The sequence below is a fragment of the Rosa rugosa genome, chromosome 1 (genome assembly GCF_958449725.1).
Source record: "Rosa rugosa chromosome 1, drRosRugo1.1, whole genome shotgun sequence".
NCBI lineage: Eukaryota > Viridiplantae > Streptophyta > Magnoliopsida > Rosales > Rosaceae > Rosa > Rosa rugosa.
In genome coordinates, this window is record NC_084820.1 from 65,546,848 (window position 1) to 65,573,521 (window position 26,674).

Below are 26,674 nucleotides of genomic sequence, written 5' to 3' on the forward strand. Positions count from 1 at the left end.
TTGTGGTTTTTTTATAAATGATCTATGAGCACGAATAATGTTCTTCATGATATCTCTAGCTATAAGCCTCTTTTCCTCTTTAACTTGCATATCTAATTATCCATAGGAAAGAGAACAAAAGAAATGATCCAAGCAAGAGCTTGCAAAAAGAAGCATACCGCATCTGATTGTTGCGGATTAGCAGCTACTCTTGATTACCAAAGATATGAACTTGAAATCCCTGCAACCTAAGAGCATCATAGTTAACATTCAGTCTGTAGGCGAAAAATAAGAATGGTGGCTCTACCATTGCAGCCCTCATCTGTTGGAAATTATGCTGAAGGTTCGTATTCACTAGAAAAAGAATAGCATGAGCTCCTTGATATGCTTGTTGTGGATCGGCAACTACTCCCACCCTTACACGATTACGAAAGCAGTTCAAGATTGCATTTTCATCTCTTAATGGATCATAAATCCTAATGATGGCCCATTCCTTCTGAAGTGCTTTACAAACACTCACTGCAGGGGAATTGGTGAGATCTGCCATGTTGCTCTTGTATGTGACCCCATATACAGCAACCCTCTTCCCTGCCAAAGTTGACATATTATTTAGCATCAATTGCACAAAATGCTCCCTCTTCTTCTTATCCAACCTAATTATGTCAGAGAATAGCTTAGCCTCTGTGACCAATCCCACATTTTGAAGAGCATCCTTGCAATACACTATATCCTTTAGTAGATCAGGCCCACCAATTCCTAATGTTGACTCCATAAATGCATCTTCAAACCTGTAATCCCTTCCTAGCATCTGCTTGACATGATTAAAATTTGCCCCAACTTTTTCACAGTAGCTTGAAATGACATTCATCACCGTAATCTTCAAACCTGCCATCACACTTGTGATGATATTCCCAAGTTCTGCTGATAGAGGATTAGGAAGAACTATAATTCTCTGAGCAGGAACCCACTGTGCATACATTTCCACTAAGATATCAGTATCTCCTACATCTGACTTCCGTGCTATTATCACTTGATCTGGGAATTGCATGTCATTTAGCATTTGACCTGGGCAAGAAAGTTCGGGATTGGAGAAAACAGCAAACTGAATGTTCTGTTGAACTTGAGCTTGTGGCCTTTGAGAAAGAAATCTAGTGGTGAGATTAAACATGTCAACAGGCATGGTCCTCCTTAAGAGGTATTTGAGTTGTTCAACAAGTATGTGTTTGGATATGTATTTGTACGTGTTTTGGTTTATATTCAATAAATATGTATTGTATGCGTTTGGATAATTCCTCCCAAAGATATTTGTGTTTTCATTTTTAGGGTTTATGCTATTGAACAAGTATATACGGGTTTCAATATGTTCAATAGGTATGTGTCGTTTGGTTAATTCCTCCTCAATAGGTACTTGTGTTTTGGTTTATGTTCAATAGATATGTATAGTATGTGTTTGGATAATTCCTCCTTAAAGGTATTTGTGCTTTCGTTTTTAGGGTTTATGTTGTTGAACAAGTATATACGGGTTTCAACCTGTTCAATAGGTATGTGTCATTTGGTTAATTCCTCCTCAGTAGGTATTTGTGATTTGGTTTCTGTTCAATAGGTATGTATAGTATGTGTTTGGATAATTCCTCCTTAAAGGTATTTGTGCTTTTGTTTTTAGGGTTTATGCTATTGAACAAATATATATAGGTTTCAACGTGACTGGCATTTTTATTTTTTATTCTTCTTTTTTTCTCAATAGATTCTACAAGTTCTTGATGGCTAAAGAGTACTCCTACCTAGATCAGCAACTACTCTTACCCTTACACGATTACATAAACAATTCAAGATTTCATTTCCATTTCTCAGTGGATCATAAATTCGAAGGATGGCACCTTCCTTCTGAAGTGCTTTACATACACTCACTGCAGGTGAATTGGTGAGATCTGCCATGTTGCTCTTATACGTGACCCCAAATACAGCAACCTGCTTCCCTACAGAGTTGACATATTGTTTAGTATCAATTGTACAAACTGCTCCCTCATCTTCTTATCCAACATAACTATGTTAGACAGTAGCCTAGCTTTTGTGACCAATCCCACATTAAGAAGAGCATCTTTACAATACACTATATCTTTTAGCAGGTCAGGACTGCCGATTCCCAATGTTGATTCCATATAGACATTCTCAAACCTGTAATCTTTTCCTAGCATCTGCCTGACATGATAAAAAAAAACTTGCAATTGAATGACTGAAAAAAGTTACCCACCGAATGAATGAGGGTAACTTTTATCCTTCATTCAATTGCAATTTGTGTTTGTACGTTCGTTTGCTCGTTCAAATAAAAAAAATTTCATTCATTTGTAAATTCTTTTTCCTTTATCATTCACTTGAAAGTTCATTGAAAATACCAGATGGAACAAATTGGAAAGATTATGAGCAATATAAGAAGATTAGTATAGGAAATGCACAAACACAATGGTACACAAGAATGTAGTGACGCAGTGTAAACCTCTCCACTGAGGAAACTTCAATACGTGGCTTGTAACATAGCCAACACGATAATCAAATCCAATATGAATTCAAGTCATTACAACTCACAAGTAGTGGTATTCAACACAACCACTTTACTAGCAACAATGCTAACTTGTTCACAATTTGAAAGACCTGTTCTACACACAATATAAATCGATCTATGTCAATTGAAGATACTGAACAAGTCTCCCACTTCTTCTTGTCTCTGAGTCTCACTAATCTAAAGTGCAATGTGAATGATAGATGCAGTGAGCAAGCAAGATAAATAATCAAAGAGAGTTTTGTACAACAGTTTTTGTGAAGACTATGCAACACACAACAAATTCTTGAATTAAAAAAAGGGCTAAATACTGTTTACCACCTTGTGGTATGGACCTCGCATCAATTCAGTCCCCCGACTTTCAATTTCATCAAAAACACCCCTGCGGTATTATTTTCTCGTCCAATAGGTCCTTCCGATTCAATTCCGTCAGTTTCTAACGTTAACTGCTGACGTGACATTCCAACTCAGCAAAAGTGGGACCCACACGCATGTGAAATTCCCAAAATGACCCTGGGCAACAGAATATGGAAAAATCCAAAATTAATTCCAGTTTTGAGGTTGAGGAGATTCGAACCCCTCCCAAAGCATATGCAAATGAATGGCCCAACCACCAGACCACTTGCATAGTTTTGGTATATTGCAAACAAAAATAGTATATATCTACATAATAGTGTTTTTTTTTAAAAAAATATCCACCCACCTCTCTCCTCCTCTCCTCTTCTTCTTCCGCAACCCGCGCTCCCAAAGCCTCCTTCTCCTGCTCCATGCCTCGCCCTCCAAATTGAAATCGCCGAAACCGCAGACGAAACTCCAACAGCACCACCACCACCGTCCCCACCGCCAAGCCCGCCTTCTACACTTCTTCTGACCCTGAAAACTTCCAAGCCACCTTCAACCTCAACAGCCTCTACCACTCCTCCCACTCCTACCTCTGCCACTTCCTCGCCTCCGCCGCCGAAGCCGCGGACGACCTCCAGACCCTCGTCTCCGTCGACGTTGACCGCAGGATAGTCGTCTCCTGCCGCCCCTCCACGCTGCGATTCGTCGTGTTGACCTGCGCCGTCGTGCTGGGGTTTTGGTTGGGTTGGTGAGGTTAGGGTTTGGGAGTGGGTTGGGTTACGGAAGGGAGAAGGTGGTGACGAGGAGGGATAGGAGTCTTGGAGGGAAAGAGGTTGTGGTAGCGAGGATAGAGAAGCCAAGAGCAGAGGAGGTTAGAGTAAAGAAGAACAGGGGTTTGGCGATTTTGGATAATCACCTATCGTCGGTGAGGAAGAGCTCAATGGTGGTTGGGATGGAGAGAGTGTTTAAGAATTGGGTTCGCTTCGGGGAGAAGCTTCCCCAATGGTGGCCAACTGCAACTTCCCCAAGAGAAAGAAGAGGAGGAGAGAGGTGGGTGGATATTTTTTTTAAAAAAAAACACTATTATGTAGATATATACTATTTTTGTTTGCAATATACCAAAACTATGCAAGTGGTCTGGTGGTTGGGCCATTCATTTACATATGCTTTGGGAGGGGTTCGAATCTCCTCAACCTCAAAACTGGAATTAATTTTGGATTTTTCCATATTCTGTTGCCCAGGGTCATTTTGGGAATTTCACATGCGTGTGGGTCCCACTTTTGCTGAGTTGGAATGCCACGTCAGCAGTTAACGTTAGAAACTGACGGAATTGAATCGGAAGGACCTATTGGACGAGAAAATAATACCGCAGGGGTGTTTTTGATGAAATTGAAAGTCGAGGGACTGAATTGATGCGAGGTCCATACCACAGGGTGGTAAACAGTATTTAGCCCTTAAAAAAACTTTAAAGAAAAATGTAGTTTTCAAAACCTTTTATAGCAGATAAAGACTCCCCCTCAATCCGATCTCATTGATCATAGATTGAGATAAACATGGAAAGGTTTTTCAAACATATTGAGAAACTCAATCAATCTTTACTAACTATATGCAATGAAAATCTCTTAATTAATATGCATTCCAAACCACTTTGAATGCAGATAAGATTTTTGAAACATTTTCAAAAATAGCGATAAGATTGCATAATTGTTTAGATCCAAAAGATAAGCATCAATCACATACAAAATGATATGATATGCAAACTACCTTAATTCGAGATCAGTGAGCTTGATCTGCGCTTTATTGGTTGATCCTTCAATCTCCTAGGGCCACCGGGAAAGTAGGAGAGAAATGCTTTCCTCAATCTTTAGTACTCAAGTCTCCTAGTATCCTTAGGAGATCTTAATTGTGTTGAATGGAAACAACCCAAAATACTTACATTCATTTGCCTGGATGATGAGAGTGGGAAGCTGAGGATGATGGTTTTATCCGTATTGTATAAGGAGTAAATGAAAATGAAAAATAACAACAGAAGTAGAAATATAAGTCGAAAGAAAAAAGAAGAAGAAGAAGTAGACGAGATGTGAAAGATAGAATGATTATGAATTCATTAAGGGATAAGCTAGTAAGACAATTTCATGCATCATATGGTTATTTTTTAATGATTTTTGAAACTAATATTAAAAACCAACTTAAAGACCCAAACTTGGTCATTTTTCAAAATTTCTCTGTTTTGTTGGGATATTGTTGTGCTAGAACAGCCATATTCATGACACTCTCTATTCGCATCCTAATACAGCAGATGTGTGTAACTGCCGCAAAATTCGTTGTAGAGGGTTCATTGAGTCTCACTGATTGTTGATGAAGCTTGATTCTTGAAGGTTCTTGATGAACTGTAGATCGAAAACTATGAAGAAATTAAACAAGAAAACAAAGAACTGTTTGATGTATTATGTATTGACTGGTAAATATACAAAAAATAGCATATCAGTGATATTACTTTAAGGGTGCAGCTATTGCCACCCTACAAACTAGTTTGTATTCTCTTTTCACCCTATATATATATATATATAGATCATCTCTGCAAAATTTCAACCAAATTGATGGTCGTTAAGGCATTGATAACTGTCTTAAAGCTAGTATGGTTTAGGTTGGACAGATTCAGTTCGTCCACTGGTTTAAGTGAGTTAGATACCTTAAAGATCATCAATTTGGCTGAAATTTTGTATAGATGATCTATACATTAGTACCTAAAAGTTGAACGGTCAAGATGTGGATATGAGACCAAAAAGTGACCCTAAACCTTAACCTCGCTCTGAAATTTCAAAGCGAGGCCTCGCTCTGGATAAAATCTGTATATATATATATATATATATATATATATATATATATATATATATATATATATATATATATATATTAATTTCAAGTTTACTTACTTCACCCATTTGCAGTACCCAAAATACTCTTTCCCAATGTAGGGTTTAACTCAAATTCTTTTTCTATTTAGTGTCTTTTTAGTTATTTTTAAGGCATAAAAGTCGTTAGCATATGTTGAGAACGATTGAAGATGATGAATGCTAAGAAAGAAAGCGTTCGGGTTTAACAATGAATAAAGAGATTAAGAATAAAGTTCAAGTACGTGTTCTGTAAGGTGTAATAAAAAAATAAATTGCAATTTTTAATAAGATAGTCTTTTATTGTAATTTTATGTTAGGGTATTTTAGTTTTTCAATAAATCAGAAACTTATATGTAGTAGTGCACCATCTTTAGAAGTAAGAGAACTTTTTTTTTTTTGATCAAATAAGAACTTCATTAATAATGAACTGCTTACAACGAGTTTTAGGCGACATCTCTTATACAGAAATGGCCAATAGACTTCACACTGGAACTCTATAATGATTGACTCTAAACTTGCACTACAACTGTATGGCAAAGACAACAAACACAGGAGCAGTGAATCTTTGATAGCTCACATCTTGTCCAGCCAATAAGAACTCTAAACTGGACAACTCACTTGTGTCAACACTAACTCACCAACCAGAGTCCTCCTGACTAGCTTTTGATCGACCAAGCCAACACTCGTTGTGACCTAAACCCGACCAACAGAATTCCCGGACATTCGGACCTGGGACTAAAATAAACCCCACACCGTCACCACCAAATTGTCAACACCATCAACCCACAACTGCCCCAACTCGCCATCGCCGCCGACCCAAAACCAGACAGGAACTACCCACTAGAAGGCCATTAATGCTCGTCTATGGCACAGCCAGACTTTTTTGCTGACCCAAAACCAGATAGGTAGGACCCACTAGAAGGCCGAAGCGAAGATTGTCTCTGCCATATCTTGTAGTACACACGACCCGACAGCTAACACCTAACACAACTGGAAACAACAGCTAATACCACACACCAAACCTTGGTTGTGCCTTATTACCAACAAAACAAAAACAAAAATAAAACCCAACCCTAAACCTTAAAAAGACTGAAAACAAAAAACCAAATAATCCAGGCCCAAAATGCATCCGGTCCACGTTGAAGTAATTGGTTGCAGACGTAGTGACCCAACCATCTCGCCGGCGCACCACCGTCTCCTACCTTCCGCCAGCAAGCCACGCCGTCCTACATATCATTCATCTTTTCCTTAATTTGTCAATTGTTTGATATATATATATATATATAAAATCTGAGGATCAGCAATGTGTACGTATGTACTGAAGATAGGGGTGATTGAGATTCCGAAAATGTGTATTCTCTCCTTGTAAACATAATCTCCGTCCAACACTTGTGAACAAGGGGATATATTGCATATGAACTGAAACGATGAGTTGTCCTTAGCAAAGATGCAAACTTTCTCTTCAAGAATGTTACTATAGGAGGACATCAGTTGTCTCTTCTACATTGTTACTAGTGTTACTACAGCCACCGCTTTCAGTTTTGAACGCCTCTCCCAAGCAGTGCATTGGTATTTATTCAGTCTTCTTTCTCACTGTCATATAAACCATATTCTCTCTGTGTTGATTGTGTGGTGTCTCGTCTTGCAAAGTTGGGGAATGCTTGGTAACTATATTTTTTCATCTCATGTTACAAAATACAAACTGTGTGTCTGTTATAAAATTATTTGCCTCGATGCATTCAGTGAATGACAGCTGCCCTTTAACTATACTCGTATACTAATTATCTTGTCATACTCTGTTTGGTGACTTGAGATTCTAATAATGTTATTCAAATTTATGTTTATTGTTCATAAATCTGAATATTTGCAAAGTCATGTGGAAGCAGAACAGTAGAGCACAGTTTTTACTTTTTAGCAGCTGTAAGTACCGCACGTCTTTTTGCTCTGTCAATTGCCTGTTATGCCTGAAGCATGGTTATTTACCTATGGAACACATAAAAAACAACTTGTCCATCTCTAAACAAAATGCAGAATATTTATTTCTTATCAAAATACCATCATTTTCTATTCGAGTAATTTCCATGTGACAAAAGTTAGAGAAGTTGTGTTCTTGCCCTGTGTTCAATATTTCCATCTTCAGATTACGAAAATGATATATTCCTCGTGGATTTTTGGAAATGATAATGCTGAGAAGTAAAACTGGTTTAATACAACGACATGAACAATTGCGAATTCTCTACTATGTCAAAGAATTAGATTACGAGTATAGATCTCCAGATTATATTCTGAGACCACTCATCTGTAAATTTCAACCAATGGACCACCTCATCGTAGTCGCTATCCAAAATGATTTGGACCTCTCCACCAACTGATTGAATATCCTCTGCTTTCTGTCAACCTAACTGGTGATGAACAATGACAAGTGTGAGGCCTAAAAGGGGCTGATGTTGCGTGCCAACTTCAACAAGATCTCAGGAACAAGGCGTCTTCTAGGAGGTGCCACAGCATCTTGCTCAAGAGCTTCCTTATCATCGGCATGTATTACAGCAACTATTTGGTCAAACATTTCGTCTTTACCACCTCTTAAGGGATCCTGCAACATGCAGAGAGTTAGATCATAGATAGATTCCTACTGCCCTATTTCAGATTGCTATCCTTCTGAATTCTATAACCCTTGGCTGCACCAAAATATGACTACGGTAGAGGCCATAAATTTGTGATAGTGACAATTGTACAAGGCTCACATCAGAAACTTACTTGAAGAAACAAGTCTGTATGCGTCTTTCCATCATATAGTACCAAGTCAGCTTTAGCTCCTAACCTTTGAAGAACATCTACAAAAATTTTACTGCACATAGATAGTAACACATTAGTTTTTAAAAATATAACACCCTAATAAACTTTTGAGAAAAAATTAAGATCCAAATGCGTCAAAATGGACCAAGCGGTGGGAGTTTTATGCTAAATGCATACCGCATATCTTTCAAGGTCTTAACTACTATATAACAGTTTCCTCCATTGTTTAAGAACAATATGTGTTGGCACTGAATAAGGGTAATACTTCTTTTATAGGATTTAAGCACTATTTATGCACCAAGTCGACAGGAGGCATCAGTATCTTATATGAAACTATTATATCAAGAAAATTCTAACCTGGCATCTGATGGTATCGAATAATCTGCAGTTCCATGGAACAGAGTGATAGGAGGCAAGATAGAAACAGCATCTATATTGTTTGGGTCCTGTACTCTAACTTCAGGAGAGAATTGATGGAAGGATTCTTCACCTTCCATAATGCTGTAATGACACGTCAGAACAATAACTCCATGAACCAAGAAAGAAGAGAAAATATAAGGTAGCAACTGTGCCAACGAGTGGCTAGCAAAAGGTCATCTGGTAAGTACCTTAAGAAAATGGATCGATACAGTCCACGACTATCAAAATGATCAACTAAATTAAATAAATTATACCTGTTAAGAGAAATACATAAACTTATTAACCTATCCATAGCTGTCAATCAAAAGAGAAATCAACAATATACCAAAGCGGAAAATCGTCATTAGTCATGCATCATGATGCTACACATTGCAATACTTATGTGGCAGAAGTATATCAATTCATGGAAACGTTTCTGCTATCATATACTACTCATCCCTAATTCAGGACACATTGGATCAAATACAGTACACCCTTCCCATTCATCAATTTTCTCAAATACAGTACACCTCCACTAGATAAATAGTAATGCAACAAATAAACTTTACCCGCCAGATAAACCAAAGTAAGCCTTTATCTGAGAGACGCTCCAAGAAATGATCTCTTCCTTCTTAGATTCTTTGATTGCTTGCTCCAAGAGAGCACAAGAAGAAATATGCGCACCAGCAGATTGCCCCATTAGATAGATTCTACTCAAGAAAATCGCAAATGGACCAAGGGGAAAAAATTAATCACACATTTGCAAGGTGGTATGAGCAAAGGAAGACCAAAATAATGACACTTTTACCTGTCAGGGTCACCTCCATAGTCTGCTATATTGTTGCAGATATATGATATACCCTGAGAAGCATCTTCAACCATATCACTGATGGTACCCTGGGGAAAATTTCTGCATACATCATATGTTTCACATCAACATCACTTGCAGGGTAGAGGACAAACTGGATGTGAATGCTGTATACTTGATGGTTACATGATATAAGTGAATCTTGAATATATAGAAAGGCAAACTTCACAAAACAAGAGGCTCTCCTTATCCTTTAGAATGCCTATATTTAGGTTCCAGGTCAGTGATCATGATATGGAAACTGACACATTGGCATCATTATCCATGTCTAATCAACTTTTTTAGTCATTAACAACTGATAAATGACTATGACCTGTTCATTGCCATTTTGACTGCAGTGCTTTAAGAAAATAATACAGAAAATCGTAGTTTTCTTACTAATACAACCCTTTAATCAGAAGTGCCTGATAATGTTTTCAAATACTTCTGTCATAGCACATATCCAAGTATGCAATTGCATGTTACACGCTTTAAATAAAGTCAATTACCTGTAATCAACACATGCCACTATGATGTTTCTTTCAGCCAACTGCAGACCTAAAAGAGAACCCCATGCTTTATACCTAAACCAGCATGAAACTGTAGAAACTTAATGTCAAATAAATAAATAAATGCCTACACATACCTAAGCAGAAATTTAATCTAAATATGCTTCACATAACACCCTGAAAGAAAAGGACAATATCATTCTACGCCTTTATATGAATTCAAGAAAGAACAAGAAGGGATTTCCAAGAATTACTGAACTAACAATTTGCAAGTCATTAATCAGTACTTTCATCTATAAAAAAAAAATAAAAACTCACCCAATAATCCAGGCTCCACCAGTTACAAACACAACAACTGGCTTTTTCACATCAGTATTTGTTGGTAAATATAGATCCAACCTGTAAACGATACATGGTGAAAATGGGTTCACAAATTCTGTTTAAATTTTAAAAGGAAAGAACTACATATGTACCCTTTAACAAAGTTCACCTACCTATTTCTTGGTTGATCTCCATAAACAATACTACGCCGGACGTGGCTTGAAAAGTAATAACAATATGCAACTGCAGAACAAAAAACAGCAAGAATTCTGAGTTATCATCTATTGGCCTACGAACAAAAAAAATATCCGAGATTATCATGCATTTCCGTGCACTCTTTTCTTTCCAGAAATGGCTTTACTAGTAGAAGGAAAAATTCAAATGGGCAACTAACAAATGAACGAGTATTTAGTTACACAAACCTTGAAGAAATCCCGGCATAAGTAACATGGCATAACAAGCAAGAGCAAGTAATCTTGTGATCCACCGGTAGCCTACCCTGAATGAAAATAAATGATTAGAAACAACCCGAAATTTTCAGAATTAAGACTAGGTAGGTCCTGTGCAATCAATCATTTTCAATTAATCGATCTCATGTAACTTCTATACAATTTAACAAATTTTCATTTTATTTAACAACAACAAAAATTTCCATAATTAAGAAGGAAAAAAAGTTTGAATCCAGATGATTAATGCTCAATATATAATTACAAATAATAATAAATAAAAAAATCATTTCTATTAGATACATGTTAGCTTCTACACAATTAACAAATATTCATTATCTAATTCAGCGATCTACAACAGCAAAAATGAATCTAACGAAGAAATAGTACCCGAGGTATTGAAGGAGCGTGAAGCTGAGGCTAGTAATCAAGTAGGTCTCCTTGGCCGCGTGACCTATATCCCGGCCGAACGAATTCTGCCGGCTAGGACGCGGCGTGGCCAGCGAAGACGAGCCGAGTTTGGCACGGCGACGCTGGGCAGCAACCGGAGGAGGATAGGTCAGGAACTTGGTAAGCAATGGCTTGGTCTCCATCTCCATCTCCATCATCTCCTCCGCCGCGGCGGACGAGGAGGATTGCCGGAGGCTGGCGGTGGAGTCCATCGGAGATTCGAGTTGAATTGGAATTGGAGGTCTGAAATGGAAGGTGGAAAATTTTGGCGGAGGGAAAGTGTGAGGCTATTTATGGTAAAAAGTGTTAGAAGCGGTTCACGTGGAGAGCATGAAGGTGGTGGTGGAGAAGAGACTAGACTCACTCGGAAACGGAATGCAGCAGGGAGCGTCAGCGTGTGTGTCTAGAATAGAAAAAATTTGCCCCACCTGGCGCATTGCCGATCGGGATGGGGCCCCACCGGTATGATCATTTTACAGAGAGAATCTATGCATTATATATAGTCTAATAATTAAGACCCTGGTAACGGTAATAATAATGTTGAGGAGGAACGTGATGACTAGCTGCGACCTTTGTTAGGCCATTCACCATTGTTACGTCTTCGCGGTTCATAAAATTTGACCGCCAATGGGGAGCCTTTGCCCGTCTTCAAAAAAAAATGGACCACCACCTAATATTAGGTTACGAAACCATGGATGACCCGAAGTTTTGGAGGAAGGAAAATCGACCTCAAAATAGCTAGATGTCTGTGTCACTAAAGAATGTTGACAACGATGCGTATATTTAATGTTGTAGTCTTTTGTTAGAAACACTTTCCTCAAGTACACGCGGCTCCAAACTAATATTGCGGTTTCAGACTATTGAGAAGAAATTCAAAACAATCAAAACCTAATAGTGTGTCAAAACTAGAAAAAAAATAGCTTTCTTAGAGCATCTCCAATAATGAAAATAATTTTCTTAAATTGTCTAACTGTTAAAAATAACTAGCAAATTTCAAATTTTTGCTCCAGCAATGTTTTTTATTTGTAAGGACGTTATAAAGGAAAAAAAAATTAAATGTGAAAGCGTTTAACTTTGTTTTATTTTCTCTCTCATCTCTAGCTATGGCTAGACAGACATGTTAACTAAAATTAATGACTTCCATATGACTTGAACATTAATTAAATTTTAAAAATTTTATTAAAATAACTAGTCTGTTAGAGATGCCTTAAATATTACAAATATTCAGAGTTCATATGTAAGGGCTCTCCTGCTTGAAATCGGGGAATTAGCTGGAGGATCAGCAGCATTGCTGCACTCGTGTTTCTTATATGCAATAAACCATAGGGAACTTCCCTTACCTCAATCATCGACGTTCTGGTCAGATGATATCGAATGCCTTGCATCATCACGAGTCAATAACGTTCACTCAGCAAGACACTTGTCCAGTTGTCCGGTTAACATTTTGTACTGATTAAAACCAGAAAATAAGATTTTTGGTAATCCCAACTAGCAATGCCTAGCTATCAAGCAAAATTTTCATACATCGATCAGAACTAAAGATAAAAGTTCAATAAGAAAAATAGTTGGTTCATAGTAGAACTAGAAACTCAACACAACCTCAGTGGAGATACTTTCTACTTTATCCATCCTAGAATCCAAATGAACGTTTGCTAATCCAATATATCTGACATCAGGTTTTTCTTTAGATTATGAGCATTCAAGAAAATTTCCATTGAAATTCACTGCCCCTCTAAATCTTCTCCCTCGTCTTTCCGTCTCTACCTTAACCACCATCTCTGGATTGTAGAAACGGGTGTCTCCAAGAATGGGGCGTAGCGGTGGATGAATGGATGAACTGTCCTCCCTATCTTAGTCCACACACTCAGATGGTAGTCAGAAGTCACCGGAGCATGATACATGAGCTTCAATAGCTGCAAAACATGTCGCAAAGAAGTTGCATCATTCACCTCTGCTATAAGTTTAGATAACTATAAACAGATACTTAAAATCACCTTAGACGCTTCCTGACTCTACAATGGCAGATAGCAACAAGATCATTACCCAAATTAACCACCTGGACTTAGTATGGACAAGCTCGACTTCTAACCTCCATAGTTAATGAGAAGAATAATGTCTAACAGGTAATAAGTGCGGTAAGGAGGATGAGCTTGGTGCACTAATTCACGCATGCTTGCATGCATCAGTGTGTGCATGCATTGTGCACGTGTAGGCGAGGGTGGGAGAGTGAACGTGATAACACAATTGGAACAACTTTGAACCCAGAATAAAAGATGTCATTACATATTTGTAATAAAAGAAATGAATCCCACCTGCCAATATACGAATGTCTGTATAATGTTGCGCTGCCACCTATGAGAACAAATTAATAATTTTAGTAAAGAATTATAAAAACAAAATATAAATCTATCTTCAAGAACAAACCACAGACAGTCGTTCCAAGCAACTCACGAGAACAAAGATATAATCAAAAGAAAGCCATTTCCAATCTCGGCATGTGAAGAGAGTATGCTGAGGGTAGTTGTGTTTGACTCGACCCAAACGCAAGGCTCTTCCAAGTATTTCCTGTTTACCAATCAAGGAAAAGAGAATATGACCCCGTAGAGAACAGAAGAAGCAAATATTTAGTTGGACTGTATATTAAACAATCATGTGAAAGCACTCCACGAATCCTGAAAGGATTCCACATTGTAGATCCTAAGAATTACCAATTTGCAGTGTCATAACATTAGATTCAGATAACAAAAGGTACTATGAAACATCATTCTTTCGGAAGACGAGAAACCTAACAGATCCAATATTAGGCAACACTGTTAAGCACCAAATTTCCTACCTGTACAATGAGGATTGACTAAAGTTGCGCCTAAGGAACTTGGCAACATGTACGAGAGCCCGACATAGAATGGGAATCAAGGCAACTGCAATTGAGATCACATAATTAAACTAGAGACAACTGAGAAAAGAAGTGCAATAATGGAAGATGGAAAAAAAAAAAAAAAAAAAGAAGAAGAGAGAGAGAGAGAGAGCTTGAGGAATAAGAAATGCTCACATTTGAGAGAAAGATGGGATGTGACAAAGGTCAAGCAGTATATCATGTAGATAAAATCTTTAGACATGACTATTGACCGAAAGTAAACTTGCAAACCCTGTAAGTTCCAGTCCCTCGGTTTCTGAAACAGCAAGGATAAGTCAATGAAATAAGAGCAAGGATACCATAAATAAACCAATGAAATAAAAGCACAAAGTTGGTGAATCTAAAGTTGAGTATTTACCCCATAGAGCGAGTACATGGAATAAAGAGAGGAACACGCTGTGCCCATAAAAGAAAGCCGATATGCTCTATTTGAAAGGTGCCTAGGCACCAATGGGAAAATGGCAAGCACAGCCACAAGAAACACCTGAAGTGAAGGAAAAAGTACAGATTGAACAATAACAACAGACAATTTACTGAAATGTTACCCAAACTAGCAAGAGTACCTAGGAGTACTATGTATGTTACAAGACCTCTGACCAAAAAATAATTATTTATTAAGCTCACTTTTTAATTCAAAATCAACTGCCTAATATATAAATCACTGAATAGTTATTTTGAATCAGTGAATGAGATTTTGGATTCACAAGCAACACAGTTTTAAACACTACAATCTCAAGCAAACTTTGCTTCTTGCTTGAGGAGCACATGTATACTAGTAGGCCATGCATGAGAAATTCAAAAAGAAGGAACCTTAGACAACTGAACTACAGCAGTTCACATTTGGATTGAAGAAACAAAAATAAAAAATAAAAAAATTTCTGAAAGTTCAGAAAAATGATAACATGTCCAGACTCAGTGCCTTTCCCACCATTTTTATTACTGAAGCAGTTAACAGAAACTTTAATGAACAGCATCTGTTTATTGATATATATATATTCTTTGATATGAGTTTATCAATGTATAACTCACATTCAGTATTACTGAGCCTGGTTTCAAGGATATTGAGAGGTGAATAAAAAATAGAAAAATTACATAAACTAGCACAATATTTCTTGCAAATATGGCTGATTTGGAAAATGCTAAGGAAAAGTATGACAGCAAGTTGGGGAAAAATAAACAAAGTCGGTTCTGTGTGAACATAAGTGGATTTAAATGTGTAATCTTACAAACGTAAACAAGTATATTTGTGTATAGTATGCATGATGAGTAGATTGACTGTACCCAAGCATTAACAGAAAACTGAATGGTTTGGCGATCCCAACGCAGAGAAGTTGGAGCGCTTGTTGCTGATGATCCTGATGCTGCTGTTGTTCCTGATGTTCTAGCAGTTGATCCTACACACTCATCAAATTCAACTTGCTATCAAATTTCAGGCTACTAAAGAGCAAAAAAACTCGATTTCTTTGTATGGCATGACAATTTGAGCAAATCTTGATTATCTTATTAACAGTAATAGAGAAAAATGATTGCATTACAACCTGCACTGTCATTTGTAGACCGGGACGATGCTGATGGCCTCTTTGGCGGAGGAGGAGGACTGTTGCCGGACATTGCATCTACCAGAAGCTCGGGATCCTAGTCATGAAATCCAAGTGTAAAACTTTGTCAATATGCAAACAAGTCAGAGCAGATAACTTGAAGTTATGGGATTCGGCATCATTTTAAAAGCCACCTAACTCCAATCCAATCAATTATGATTCCAAAAGGGTCAACCAGCAAAGGCAAGAAGTATGTCATTCACCACTTAAAAGAACTGAACAATTATGAAGAGGGCATACAATCCCAGAAACTAAAGGCACACAATTTCCTAAAGGCTCAATCACCAGATTCACAGAAAACAGAAAACGCAGTAGTAACAAAATCATAGTCACTAGAAGAAAACAAATGCAAAAAATCAAATTTCTTGACGAACAAAACAAGGAAACCCAGTTCCAACCTTTCTATAATCCAAAGAACATCTCAGTGCAGAATAACCAATATTAAACCAAATTCACAACCCACCAAAGAACAAAACCCCAGAAACCCAATCCCAAAACAGATAAAACCCAGATGAGATTGGAGGCTCCAGAGTCCAAATTGACAAGCAAAAAACACTGATCAGCAATCAATCCTAGTAAAGCTTCGAAATTGAAGAACAGAACAGAACAGAACAGAGAGAGCGGGCTGCTCACAATATAGCGCTTATAGAACTTCTGCTTGAAATGGCTGATGACGTCAGGGCTGGAGGACATGTGAGGAGGGATGAGGATGTTGGCCCAGTAGTCGGCCCATCTCGGGTCGTTCTCGTAGTCGTAAGCCGCCGCCGCTATCTTCTTCAGCTTCTGTGGGTCGTCTCTCTCCTCCCCCATTATTCAAGATCGGCGATGATGCGGCTTCCCTGCGACTCACACTCGCTTCTTACTTTTTCTTGTTGCAGAGATAATTAGACAGAGAGAGAGACCTGAACTTAACTAACCAATTCGTACGATTCTCCTTACACTACCTACTCCTCTCGGTCTCTTTTACTTTTACTCGCTTCCATATGATTACCCATGGGGGGTTACGACGCCGTTTTGGTCAACATAACTTTTGCTAACCACTGAGGTGATTTGGGCTTTTTGAGTTGTTTTGTTCGGTTCGGTCCGGTTCGGTTTTAGGGACAACAACTCAACAAGAGAACGAATCAAGTATCACACATTGTGGTTTTTTTTTGTTCCATTTGGTTTTATATAGACTCCAAACTAGTGGCCAATTTGGTTCGGGTAGTTTGATCGGTTGAACCCCAATTATCAATAAAAAATTTTGAGCAAATGAAAGTCTAAATCTAGGCAATAATCAGTTGAATCATGTTTTGCTGCATCCGATATTGGTGGACAAAATTCGAGAGCTCATGGCTCTATACAAGTATCCCAAATTTTTTGTGACTCTCGAATATGTATAATGAGTTGGCTCAAAAGATTGCCCACTTTAGTTATGAGCGAGCCTTTTTTTTTTTTTTTTTTGTTAGAAGATTGGCCTAATTAGTTCATAGATTGCATAAGCATGACAGCATTGATGTTTATTTATTTATATAATCAAGGGTTTCCACCGAATAGTATATACTAATTCAATAATGTAAACTATGGCATACATAGGCCAAAAAGAAATTTGCCTGTTCATATAATGCAACATCCTCCTCTAGCAATTAATGTGATTTGCGAACTAGCTTTCACCACTTGCAAAATACTGTCATCAAGCCTCCGTCAATCTGCGGCTACCCATCTCTCTCTCAGTCTCAATCTTTTTTCAATAGAATTCTCACATCTCTGTTTTCCAAATGCAGTCATGGATTTAAGCTACTTTCTGAGAAGATTGAATCAATCTCTCACAAGCTTTATCAGTAAAACAATGCTTTGTTACCGAGATTACTAGTTCAATATTAAGGATTCAAATTCTTCTAAACACAGGACAAGCACCATGGCATAGGTAAAACAATGCTGGTCATAATTTCCGAAATCCTTTTACTAGCAATTATTCCAATTAATGTGATTTGTAAACTTCGTACCTCGCACTACTTGTAAATATTGTCATGAAGCTTTCCTCTACTATATGGCTACCACTCTCTCCCTCTTTCAGTCTCAATATCTTTTCCCACGAGGATTCTCCGCTCTTTGTTTGCCAAATATGCAGTCATGAATCTAAACTACTGGCTTGCACGATAATCTTTGAGAAGCTTGAATCAATCTGACCAGCTTTGCATTACCAAGCATGCTGTTTATTTCTGCACCTGCTTCTTCACCAAAAACGTCAATGCTTCCTCCTGATAACAAACCCTGAACCCTTAACACGTTTTCTAGTTCAAGGGCTTCACTTCTTGTTCTTACAACCTTCCCAAAGCACAGGTATCTCCCACATGCTCCATTATCCATGGCCTCATATACATAGACGTGCGCCTCTGCGGCCTTCTTCACATCCTCAATGGCTAGGTGACCATTTTTGAGCATGTCCTTGCCACCTATAAACACATCACAAAATGCAAGTCAAGCATTATGTAAGGGAAAATGCATGTTTTCGAGTAGCTTTGTGACATGTTGTGCTGTTAGATAGTTAATATGACCAAACGAATTATGGTTCAAAAGTATGTCAACATTGACAGTCTGACAACATAACATGTTAACTTGTCTAGTAAGACAAACATTTCGGATTTTAAAATATAAAGTAGATTATGATGTATTTAGTATTTGCCTTTAAGATAGGGTATAGAGCTGTCCTTGTGAGCATATGAGTCCATGAGAAGGCCAGGGCAAACTGTCACAAGATTGACTTTCATTTCCTTTGACTTTCTCCAACAAGCCATCTCTGCAGTGGTCTTCCCCAAAGCCAGCCAAAGCTATTTACCATAAGAAAAGAGTGAATACATATTGACAAATGTTCACAACAGTTTGTTCATATATAGTGCTGTAATTACTGAGTTAAGTGACCAAAGTAATATCAAGAAATAATTCACTCTTTATATACCTTGTTTTCCCTGCAGAATTCTTCATTGCTCCAGCTAAACTCATCAATGATCTTGTTTTCACTATCACCTGTCCAAATAGAAGCAAGAAGAGAGGAAGTGAATATGCATCTCTTTGCATACGCTGCCCTGCCACAAGCTTCGATCACATTCTTTGCCCCTTCAGTTTCAAGAAATGCCATTTGTCCCTAAATATGTAAATTCAAAAATTAATTTGTCAGGAAAAAAAAAGAAAGAAAGAAAAAACTAAAACTCACTATAAAGTAGTCTTACATTACTGATCTAGCTAGAGTACAAAATCATTTTCAGAAAATGAAACGGAATATTGAGATCAGTTGGCACAAATAGTTAAAAGGTTACTTGAGTTACAGAATCACTTTATAGTGTCTTCCGGAAAAAAAATATTTGAACTTTTATTTTTATAGCGATCTTTTAAACAAGCTTTATTAACTAAAGTTATCTCTAATCAAACAATCCAAACAGGCTCTGATTAGTATATATACCGCAAACTTACAGAATAACCAGAGACACCATGTGGATCAATGAAGGAGGAAGTATGAAAAATTGCATGGCAGCCCCTAAAAGCATCACAAAGCCTATCCAAGTTTCCCATCTTTGCCACAACAACACTTTCTAGTTGGTTTATCTCTTCATCTCTCATTAGCTTCTTCATGTCTTCATAATCCTCTACTCATGCACAAACATAAAGATCGAAAAGAAAAGTCAAAAACTAGAATATAACTTGGCAAAAACAGTTGGTGATTGTGAGAAGTTCTAGCTGGGTACCTTGGTTTTGAATGGTGACTCGAACCAGATATCCGCGAGCCAAAAGAGCCCTAACTATGTGAGAACCCAGGTAAGAATTCCCACTGGTCACACAAACCAGGTTCTTCTCTCTTGAAATATCCCAACTGCACCTGAATGCATAGTTTACGCAGTTTTTGTGTTCCTCCTCTAAGGAGATCATCAATGGCTTTGGCACCACCACTTGTTCCATTGCCATCTCTCTCTCTCTCTCTCTCTCTCTCTCTCTGTGGATGGAGTTTTATGTCATATATTTAAAACAAGAAGGTAGACAATTAAATCTAACTCCCATAATTAAATGCCTCTTTTATTGTTTTGGTCCCTTAGTCTGGTAGATGAAGAAAGTTAGATGAAATCACGAAAGGCACGAGGGTGGTAAGTGCACTCAACATAAGGTAGACATGGTCATGTGTATAATATTGTTTTTCTCTAATTTGCCAGCTTAATCTAGATATCAATCTATATTTGACATTTAAATAGTTACCAATAGCAGCCGTTAATAGTTTGATCAACATGCTAACCGCTTGATTAAGACTAGTTAGGAGTGTTTTGTCATCATCTGAATTATGAACGCCTTTTTGGTAGTCTAGTAGTTTAGGCATTTACTCGAACAAAATATTGGTATATTAAATTCGATTTTCTCCCTCCTTATATGATTAAAAATTAACAAAATATAATTGGGCACGCAATTTAAATGCTAAGGGTTCAAACATCTTTTTTTTTTCTTCCAGTAACTCATATTGTTTTTCTGGTAATTGAACTGTTTTCTCTAGTAACTGATAGTGTTATCAAGTCTTGTTTTTCCTTCACTTTCACTCCGAACCACTCTCCTCAAATGAAAAGGCTTTAACGCATGGATCTTATACCTTTCATATAAAAACTGCAAATAATAGCTTACATACAATACTGTATCAATGAATCTAAATTACAAAAGAATACATAAATGGGCATCCTTGCAACAAACTCATGTTAGCAGAGAACACAAAAAATTATGCGAAAATGAGTAAAGATTTACAAGAAATGAGCAACACAACCTTGTTCCAACAGCCCAACAAAGTCGATGCTCTTCAATAGTTGGTTGAACTCTAGATTGCAACATGTGCCTCAATTGTATCAAATGTCCTATACTCCAGATCTATCTATGGGTATTACAGTATCCTGGTCTCTCTGGTCTCTACTCCAGGTACTCCGAGTTTGGTCCCCGTGCTCTCTACTCTGGTCCCGCTGATCTCTATTCCAGCTACTTCGAGTTTGGTCCCCGTTATCTCTACTTTTCCAGCTACTCTGACTTTGATTAAAGTAACTCGTACTGTAATCCTGACTAGCAAATGCCATTCTTTGGAACATTCTAATTTGTGCAGATTGATCTGCTGAATTAAAAACTTCACTCTGGCCAGGTTTCATTCCGTTACTGAGATCTGAGGTATCATCCAAGGAGTCTAAAGCCCTTACCACCTGCAAAGGGGACAAAAGTTATTAATTTCACTGCAGTACGGACCAAATGTGGGACTAGTCATACAATATTTCATACCTGTCTCATTCGTGGCCTTTTAGTAGCTGAATGACGCACACATGCTGAAGCCGCCTCAATCATTCGAAACATTTCATTCTCAACATAATTCTCTTCCAGCCTTGGATCTGCCAACTCACTAAAATCTCCAGTTTCAACTGCGTCAGTAAGCAAAGGTCGAGCCTGGAGGAAAGTTTAGCTGTTATTCAATGTTTTGAACTATGCTAGAAGGTGCACGCTCTAGATACTGTAGACAACCACAACATTTGATTACTGCAAGTGGCAGAGTAACTTTTCCATAGCTATCAAGAGTGGTATACAACTTTTGCCCTTTTGGAGAAACAGACTCTGCCAAGAAGCCTAAAACTCAAATTCGAAACCAAGTGTGCTATTCAAAAGCTGGAGTGAGGTACTCCAAAAAGCCTGTTCACTTGGACTACAAGCATATTCAGGATTGGGGTTTGAGTTTCTAGAGAATTTCTCACAAGTTTCCGATTCCACAAACACCAAACAACAGGAGCAAAAACAACATTCTATCCAAAAGTTTATTCTATGAAAGCAATTTTGTGGAAGTAAGACCAGAAATGAGAGCTTTGGAGCACAAAAGACCTTATCTGAAAAAAGTATCCATCACTCTGTTAACATTGGGAAAATAAAAAGCCTTGCTTGTCAATTGGTTTATAAATTTTTTATTTACTTTTGAGCCATTTGAAATTCTGACATATCTTGACCTTCCCGATGGATCAAAAGAAACAACCAGAAATATGCACGAATATATGATTTTTCATCAAAAAAAAATTGAAAAAGAAATCATTTCCACAACCTACAAAAGATAACTTTGGTGTAATGAATTTACCCATTCAACAAGGCTCTCATCACCCAATGGCTGAGAGCCATCCACAGGCTTGCGACCAGTAATCAACTCCAATAGTACAACGCCATAAGAATAAACATCAGACTTATCTGTCAACTTTCCACTTGTTGCATATTCTGGAGCCATGTATCTGGACAATCACACAATTCCATTCATCAGAACAAATCAAAGATTGAATGGGGCAATTTATGGTCCAAAAGGTACAAGTCTCTACCCAAATGTTCCCATGACTCGTGTGGTTACATGTGTATTTGTATCCAATGCTAGCTTTGCAAGCCCAAAATCTGCAACCTGTCAGTGAGAACAAATGCATCTTTAGAACAACAATTGCAATCAAGAGATTAACAATTCGAGACTGCAAGAATGAGCTCTAGCTGCCAAGGGCAATGTAAGAAAACCATGTCGGCATTCCATGAGCAGTAGAATACATCTGTGTTACAGGCTCTTGCTGGCTAATCTTTTAGTTTTCTTGATAAAATTTGCAGAAATAGACATACCTGAGCTTCAAAGTTGCTATCCAGAAGGATGTTTGATGACTTGATATCTCTATGAATAATGCGAGGATGGCCTGAGAAACACATTAAGACCAAATATTCAGAGAGAGAATGAGAAGGAAGAGAGAGAATCGGACTCTATACCATACAAGGATAAAAACAGTACTGGAGGCAATTGTTGACTGGAAGAGCAAAGCTAACACTTGCTGTATATTCAGTCCATTGATATCATTTGATTTTGGGTTGCCATACTGTAAGTTAAACATAAAATTATAGTGCACCATAAACTTCAGCAATGAAGCCTGTTTGTTTTGAACATGTATTCTGTTCACAAACATTCTTTCTCAATGTAATTATTTCAGATGATTAAAGGTCTTTTCAACTATAGGCTTTTGATGTATAGAGCTGTGTTTGCATCTAATTTGCTATGTGATTATTGATTAATGACTGTAAGATAGAATACGTTACTACATGTTCTTAAATGTAAATGATGCCAGAACAAGTTTCTGTTCATTGAATTCACTAATCAACACAGCATGAAACAGTTGTCAATCCAGAGCATAATTCTGCATTCAACTAATTCAAGGTATAGGAAAGGTGAATCGCAAATTGTAAGATATAACAGAAGCAGAAACTCACAATCTTCATGTAAGTAAGCTATCCCACGAGCTGCACCAGCAGCAACTTTGACTCTAGTTGCCCAATCCATAACCGGCATGTCCTGACCTGAAATTTTTCAATACCTGAAGGTTAAATGTACATTTTTTGATAAGAGAGAACACATAATTCACATTTAGTGTGCAGTAAATGGGAATCATATAATAATGTTCCTGTTCTAGCTTAATGAAAATGAAGCAAAAATCCTCAAGCACCATTTGGAAATTAAGAAAGTTGCTGAAAAATATCAATTACACTTGGAGAATTAGACCCAAGAGGTGAGTCATCAAGACCTATAGGTTCCCAAATAATTTAGATTTTCTTTCTATTAAATAAGTATGGCTCACCATGAAGATGGTAATGAAGGGTATCGTTTGGAACAAAGTCGTAGACCAGCAACCTTTGATGCTCAGATATACAGTAACCCACCAGGGAAACCAAATGGCGATGGTGTACTCGACTGATGATTTCAACTTCAGCTCGGAACTCACGTTCCCCTTGTCCACCACCAATTTTTAGCTGTTTAACAGCAACTTCTCTTCCATCTTCCAGGATACCTTTGTACACACAACCAAATCCCCCTTCACCCAAAAGATTCTGTTTCGAAAATCCATTTGTGGCTTGGATCAGTTCTTCATATGTGAACCATGATCTTGAATTGCTTGCTCCAGACTCTGATTGTGCATACATGAATTCTTTACCAGAACCATTTCCTACAAGGGGGGCTGGAGAATGGGGCCTCAAAAATACGGAATCTGGAGAGCAGAAGCAAGTTACATTAGTATGAATTCAATGTTCTCAATTGCACATTCAACTGAAGCTTGCTGGCTAATTCAAAAGATTTACTTCAACAAAATTTTACTGTCACAGCCTACAGGTCATATAAATTTAATAATTTATAATAAGATAACAGCAGCCATGAACTATCTACTAAGGTCCCTAGTTTAGAGGATAAACTATCGAGAAAGGCCTTTGCAAAAGAGTTCTAAACTTCTAAAGCTTTTCCTATTTTCTCTCATTTCTCATGTCCTGCATCAGCACAGTATCAAAAATTCATTAAGCATCCTACATTCTTGTATTCTTTGCACATTGCATGATATAATATGATGTACATACTTTAAAAATGAATATATCAAAAAGGCATGTAATTAGCATACTCTAGGGATTTACACAATTAAAAACTCTCCGAGTTCTTTGGGGAAGCTGCTAGAATTAATTCCTTCTCAATGAAAAAAGTTGGAATACTTGAGAGTCAACAGACCATCATGAAAATGACATAATTGAAGTTGTGTGTGCTCATTATGTTACCTGAATTCTGGGATGAAGCAAAGGGAGAAGGCATGGTGTAAAGATTCGACCCACTTTTTCTCTTCTTCTTCTTAGTGAACCACACGGCCATCACAACAAGACTGAGCACCAGCACCCCAACCACAATTCCAATTGCCACAGCTCCTCCAGTGTTAAACCCTTTTGTGTTTCCAGGTGTGGCATTTGCCGTTACATTGGCATCATTAGTTGACTTTGCAGTTGGTTTCTGTGTCGGAATAGCAGGCAAGCCTGAGGGAGTAGGAGTTGATGAATTACTGGGCGGAGCAGGAGGGGAAGACGATGATGAGGGAACTGAAGGCGGTGGTGATGTGGACTTGGGAGGGGTGTTATCAGCTGGTGGCGGAGCAGACTGAGAACCAGATGGAGGTGGTGTAACAGTGGGGGAGGGAGGAGACTTTTCTGGTGCTTTTGGTGGCGGTGGAGAATTGGATGAAGGCGGTGATGCATCAGCTGGAGGAGGAGGGGATTTAGGTGGCGGTGAGGCTTCTGATGGAGGTGTTGGGGAGGCTTTGGGAGGAGGGGAGTCTCCTGATGGTGGCGGTGGGGATACATTGGATGCTGGTGCCGCCGGAGGAGGGGAAGTTGGTGTTGGAGGTGGCGGTGATGCTGGGGGTGAGGCTGGAGGCGTTGGAGGAGGGGCAGGGGAAGACTTAGGAGGTGATGGAGGTGGAGATGAAGCTGGTGGTGGAGATGCTACAGCAGGTGGTGGTGATGATACCGGTGGGGGAGGTGATGAAGCTGGAGGGGGAGCAGCTGAGGCAGCTGGAGGAGGAGAAGAGGATGACTGTGGAGGAGGGGAAGAATCATTGGTTGCAGTAGTCGTGGAATTTGATGATGGTGGGGTATCAGAGCTGGTTGGTGGGTTTGCAGAAGGTGAAGAATTTGGAGAAGGTGATGTTGTGGAAGACATTTTGGAATGAATTGAATGCGAAATCTGCCTACTTTTGGATTGTTATAGCTTCCATGAAACGAAATTTCTCAAATTTCAGAGGCAAAAAACAGTCGCTTTCAGCATCAGAATCATAGATCGACTACCATTACAAAAGGCAAAATTCGATCCCACAATGTCTTCCTTATAGAGTATTGACAACAACCAGCATTAATGGCTAAAATTCTCTGAGATTTCAAAAATGCCAGAAACCCCCGATTCAAAATGACCTGGTAAAACAAAGTCTTCTACACTCGTTTGTTTACTTGGTCACCAAAATTACACTGAGAAAAGAGTTCAGATAAACCCAAATCCACAAAATCCAAGCACCACCCAATTCACAAAACTCTTGTAAGAACACAACCAAGCCTCTAAAACCCCCAAAAAACTGAGCACAATTCAGATCAAAGCAGCCTACTTTATCAAAGCTTCAAACTTTAAACCCAAGATTTACTGGGAAAATGCAGCAGCACCCAGATCACCAAATGGAGTACAGAGACAAACCCAATAAGCCAAAAAGCTCCAAGAATTCGTACCTATCTATCTCGGAGATCGTCTTGGTCTGAATGGTAGGAATCTTCGAAATTCCTGACAGTGTTATTGTCTAAAAAGGAAGGAAGAGTTTTTTTGGTGTTGAAAATGGTGGAGAGGTGTAACCCACAAACTACGCAAAGAAACGTGGGGGCGACTTGGGAACAGAGTTTCACTATCTCCACATGCAAAGCAGGCAAAGACAATGATTGTAAAATTACAGAGTCTGATGGCAAAAATTCTAAGAATAAGTAACGTCTTGTCAGGATGTTGTTAGCTGTTTCTTCCTGTTCGGTTTTTCTTAATTGGTATTTAATTAATTAATTAATAGGATGAACTGTATTAACGAGTGGTATGACTATGACTCTTTTTCATGTAATTGAATTTAGATGTGTTTCTATTGTATTTTCTGTTTTGGAAATATTTTTGAGGAAAGAGAGGTGCTTGTACAAAAGGCTATGGGGTAAAAATGTTGGCTTTATAGATCCGTTTGGTTCACAAATTAAGTCGGTAAGCGTAATTTAGAAAAGAAAAAAGACAAAAAGGAAGAAATGCT

At 38.2% G+C, this 26,674-nt stretch overlaps 5 protein-coding genes across 6 annotated transcripts; all 5 read right to left on the reverse strand.

The window, feature by feature from the left end:
- Positions 1 to 184: 184 nt before the first annotated feature.
- Positions 185 to 1,159, reverse strand: LOC133733188 (UDP-glucose 6-dehydrogenase 2-like). Its single transcript, XM_062160815.1, has one exon. The coding sequence runs from the start codon at positions 1,157 to 1,159 to the stop codon at positions 185 to 187; it is 975 nt and encodes a 324-aa protein (XP_062016799.1).
- Positions 1,160 to 7,891: 6,732 nt separating this feature from the next.
- LOC133726190 (probable isoprenylcysteine alpha-carbonyl methylesterase ICMEL2) lies at positions 7,892 to 11,956 on the reverse strand. The gene is made up of 11 exons (XM_062153696.1): positions 11,484 to 11,956; positions 11,070 to 11,146; positions 10,821 to 10,890; positions 10,645 to 10,725; positions 10,327 to 10,401; positions 9,779 to 9,880; positions 9,540 to 9,680; positions 9,180 to 9,245; positions 8,929 to 9,072; positions 8,533 to 8,623; positions 7,892 to 8,368 (listed from the first exon to the last, which is right to left on the reverse strand). The coding sequence occupies exons 1-11, from the start codon at positions 11,753 to 11,755 to the stop codon at positions 8,207 to 8,209; spliced, it is 1,281 nt and encodes a 426-aa protein (XP_062009680.1). The 5' UTR covers positions 11,756 to 11,956; the 3' UTR covers positions 7,892 to 8,206.
- A 1,116-nt stretch (positions 11,957 to 13,072) lies between these two features.
- On the reverse strand, positions 13,073 to 17,000 carry LOC133726192 (uncharacterized). Its single transcript, XM_062153698.1, has 9 exons — positions 16,689 to 17,000; positions 15,996 to 16,092; positions 15,739 to 15,851; positions 14,816 to 14,941; positions 14,593 to 14,713; positions 14,377 to 14,461; positions 13,995 to 14,108; positions 13,856 to 13,895; positions 13,073 to 13,456 (listed from the first exon to the last, which is right to left on the reverse strand). Exons 1-9 carry the CDS (start codon positions 16,863 to 16,865, stop codon positions 13,304 to 13,306), a joined length of 1,026 nt encoding a protein of 341 aa, XP_062009682.1. The 5' UTR covers positions 16,866 to 17,000; the 3' UTR covers positions 13,073 to 13,303.
- A 526-nt stretch (positions 17,001 to 17,526) lies between these two features.
- On the reverse strand, positions 17,527 to 20,042 carry LOC133726191 (cinnamoyl-CoA reductase-like SNL6). Its single transcript, XM_062153697.1, has 5 exons — positions 19,778 to 20,042; positions 19,506 to 19,678; positions 18,994 to 19,179; positions 18,721 to 18,865; positions 17,527 to 18,490 (listed from the first exon to the last, which is right to left on the reverse strand). Exons 1-5 carry the CDS (start codon positions 19,992 to 19,994, stop codon positions 18,174 to 18,176), a joined length of 1,038 nt encoding a protein of 345 aa, XP_062009681.1. The 5' UTR covers positions 19,995 to 20,042; the 3' UTR covers positions 17,527 to 18,173.
- A 589-nt stretch (positions 20,043 to 20,631) lies between these two features.
- Positions 20,632 to 26,317, reverse strand: LOC133726193 (proline-rich receptor-like protein kinase PERK8). Of its 2 annotated transcripts, XM_062153699.1 has the most exons (8): positions 24,639 to 26,312; positions 23,678 to 24,085; positions 23,313 to 23,399; positions 22,677 to 22,747; positions 22,394 to 22,470; positions 22,162 to 22,309; positions 21,327 to 21,488; positions 20,632 to 21,250 (listed from the first exon to the last, which is right to left on the reverse strand). In XM_062153699.1, the coding sequence occupies exons 1-8, from the start codon at positions 25,567 to 25,569 to the stop codon at positions 20,918 to 20,920; spliced, it is 2,217 nt and encodes a 738-aa protein (XP_062009683.1). In that variant the 5' UTR covers positions 25,570 to 26,312; the 3' UTR covers positions 20,632 to 20,917. The 2 variants fall into 2 exon arrangements, with proteins under 2 accessions (XP_062009683.1, XP_062009684.1); XM_062153700.1 differs by lacking the exon at positions 20,632 to 21,250 and having other exon boundaries at positions 21,413 to 21,552; positions 24,639 to 26,317.
- Between the last annotated feature and the right edge of the window lie 357 nt (positions 26,318 to 26,674).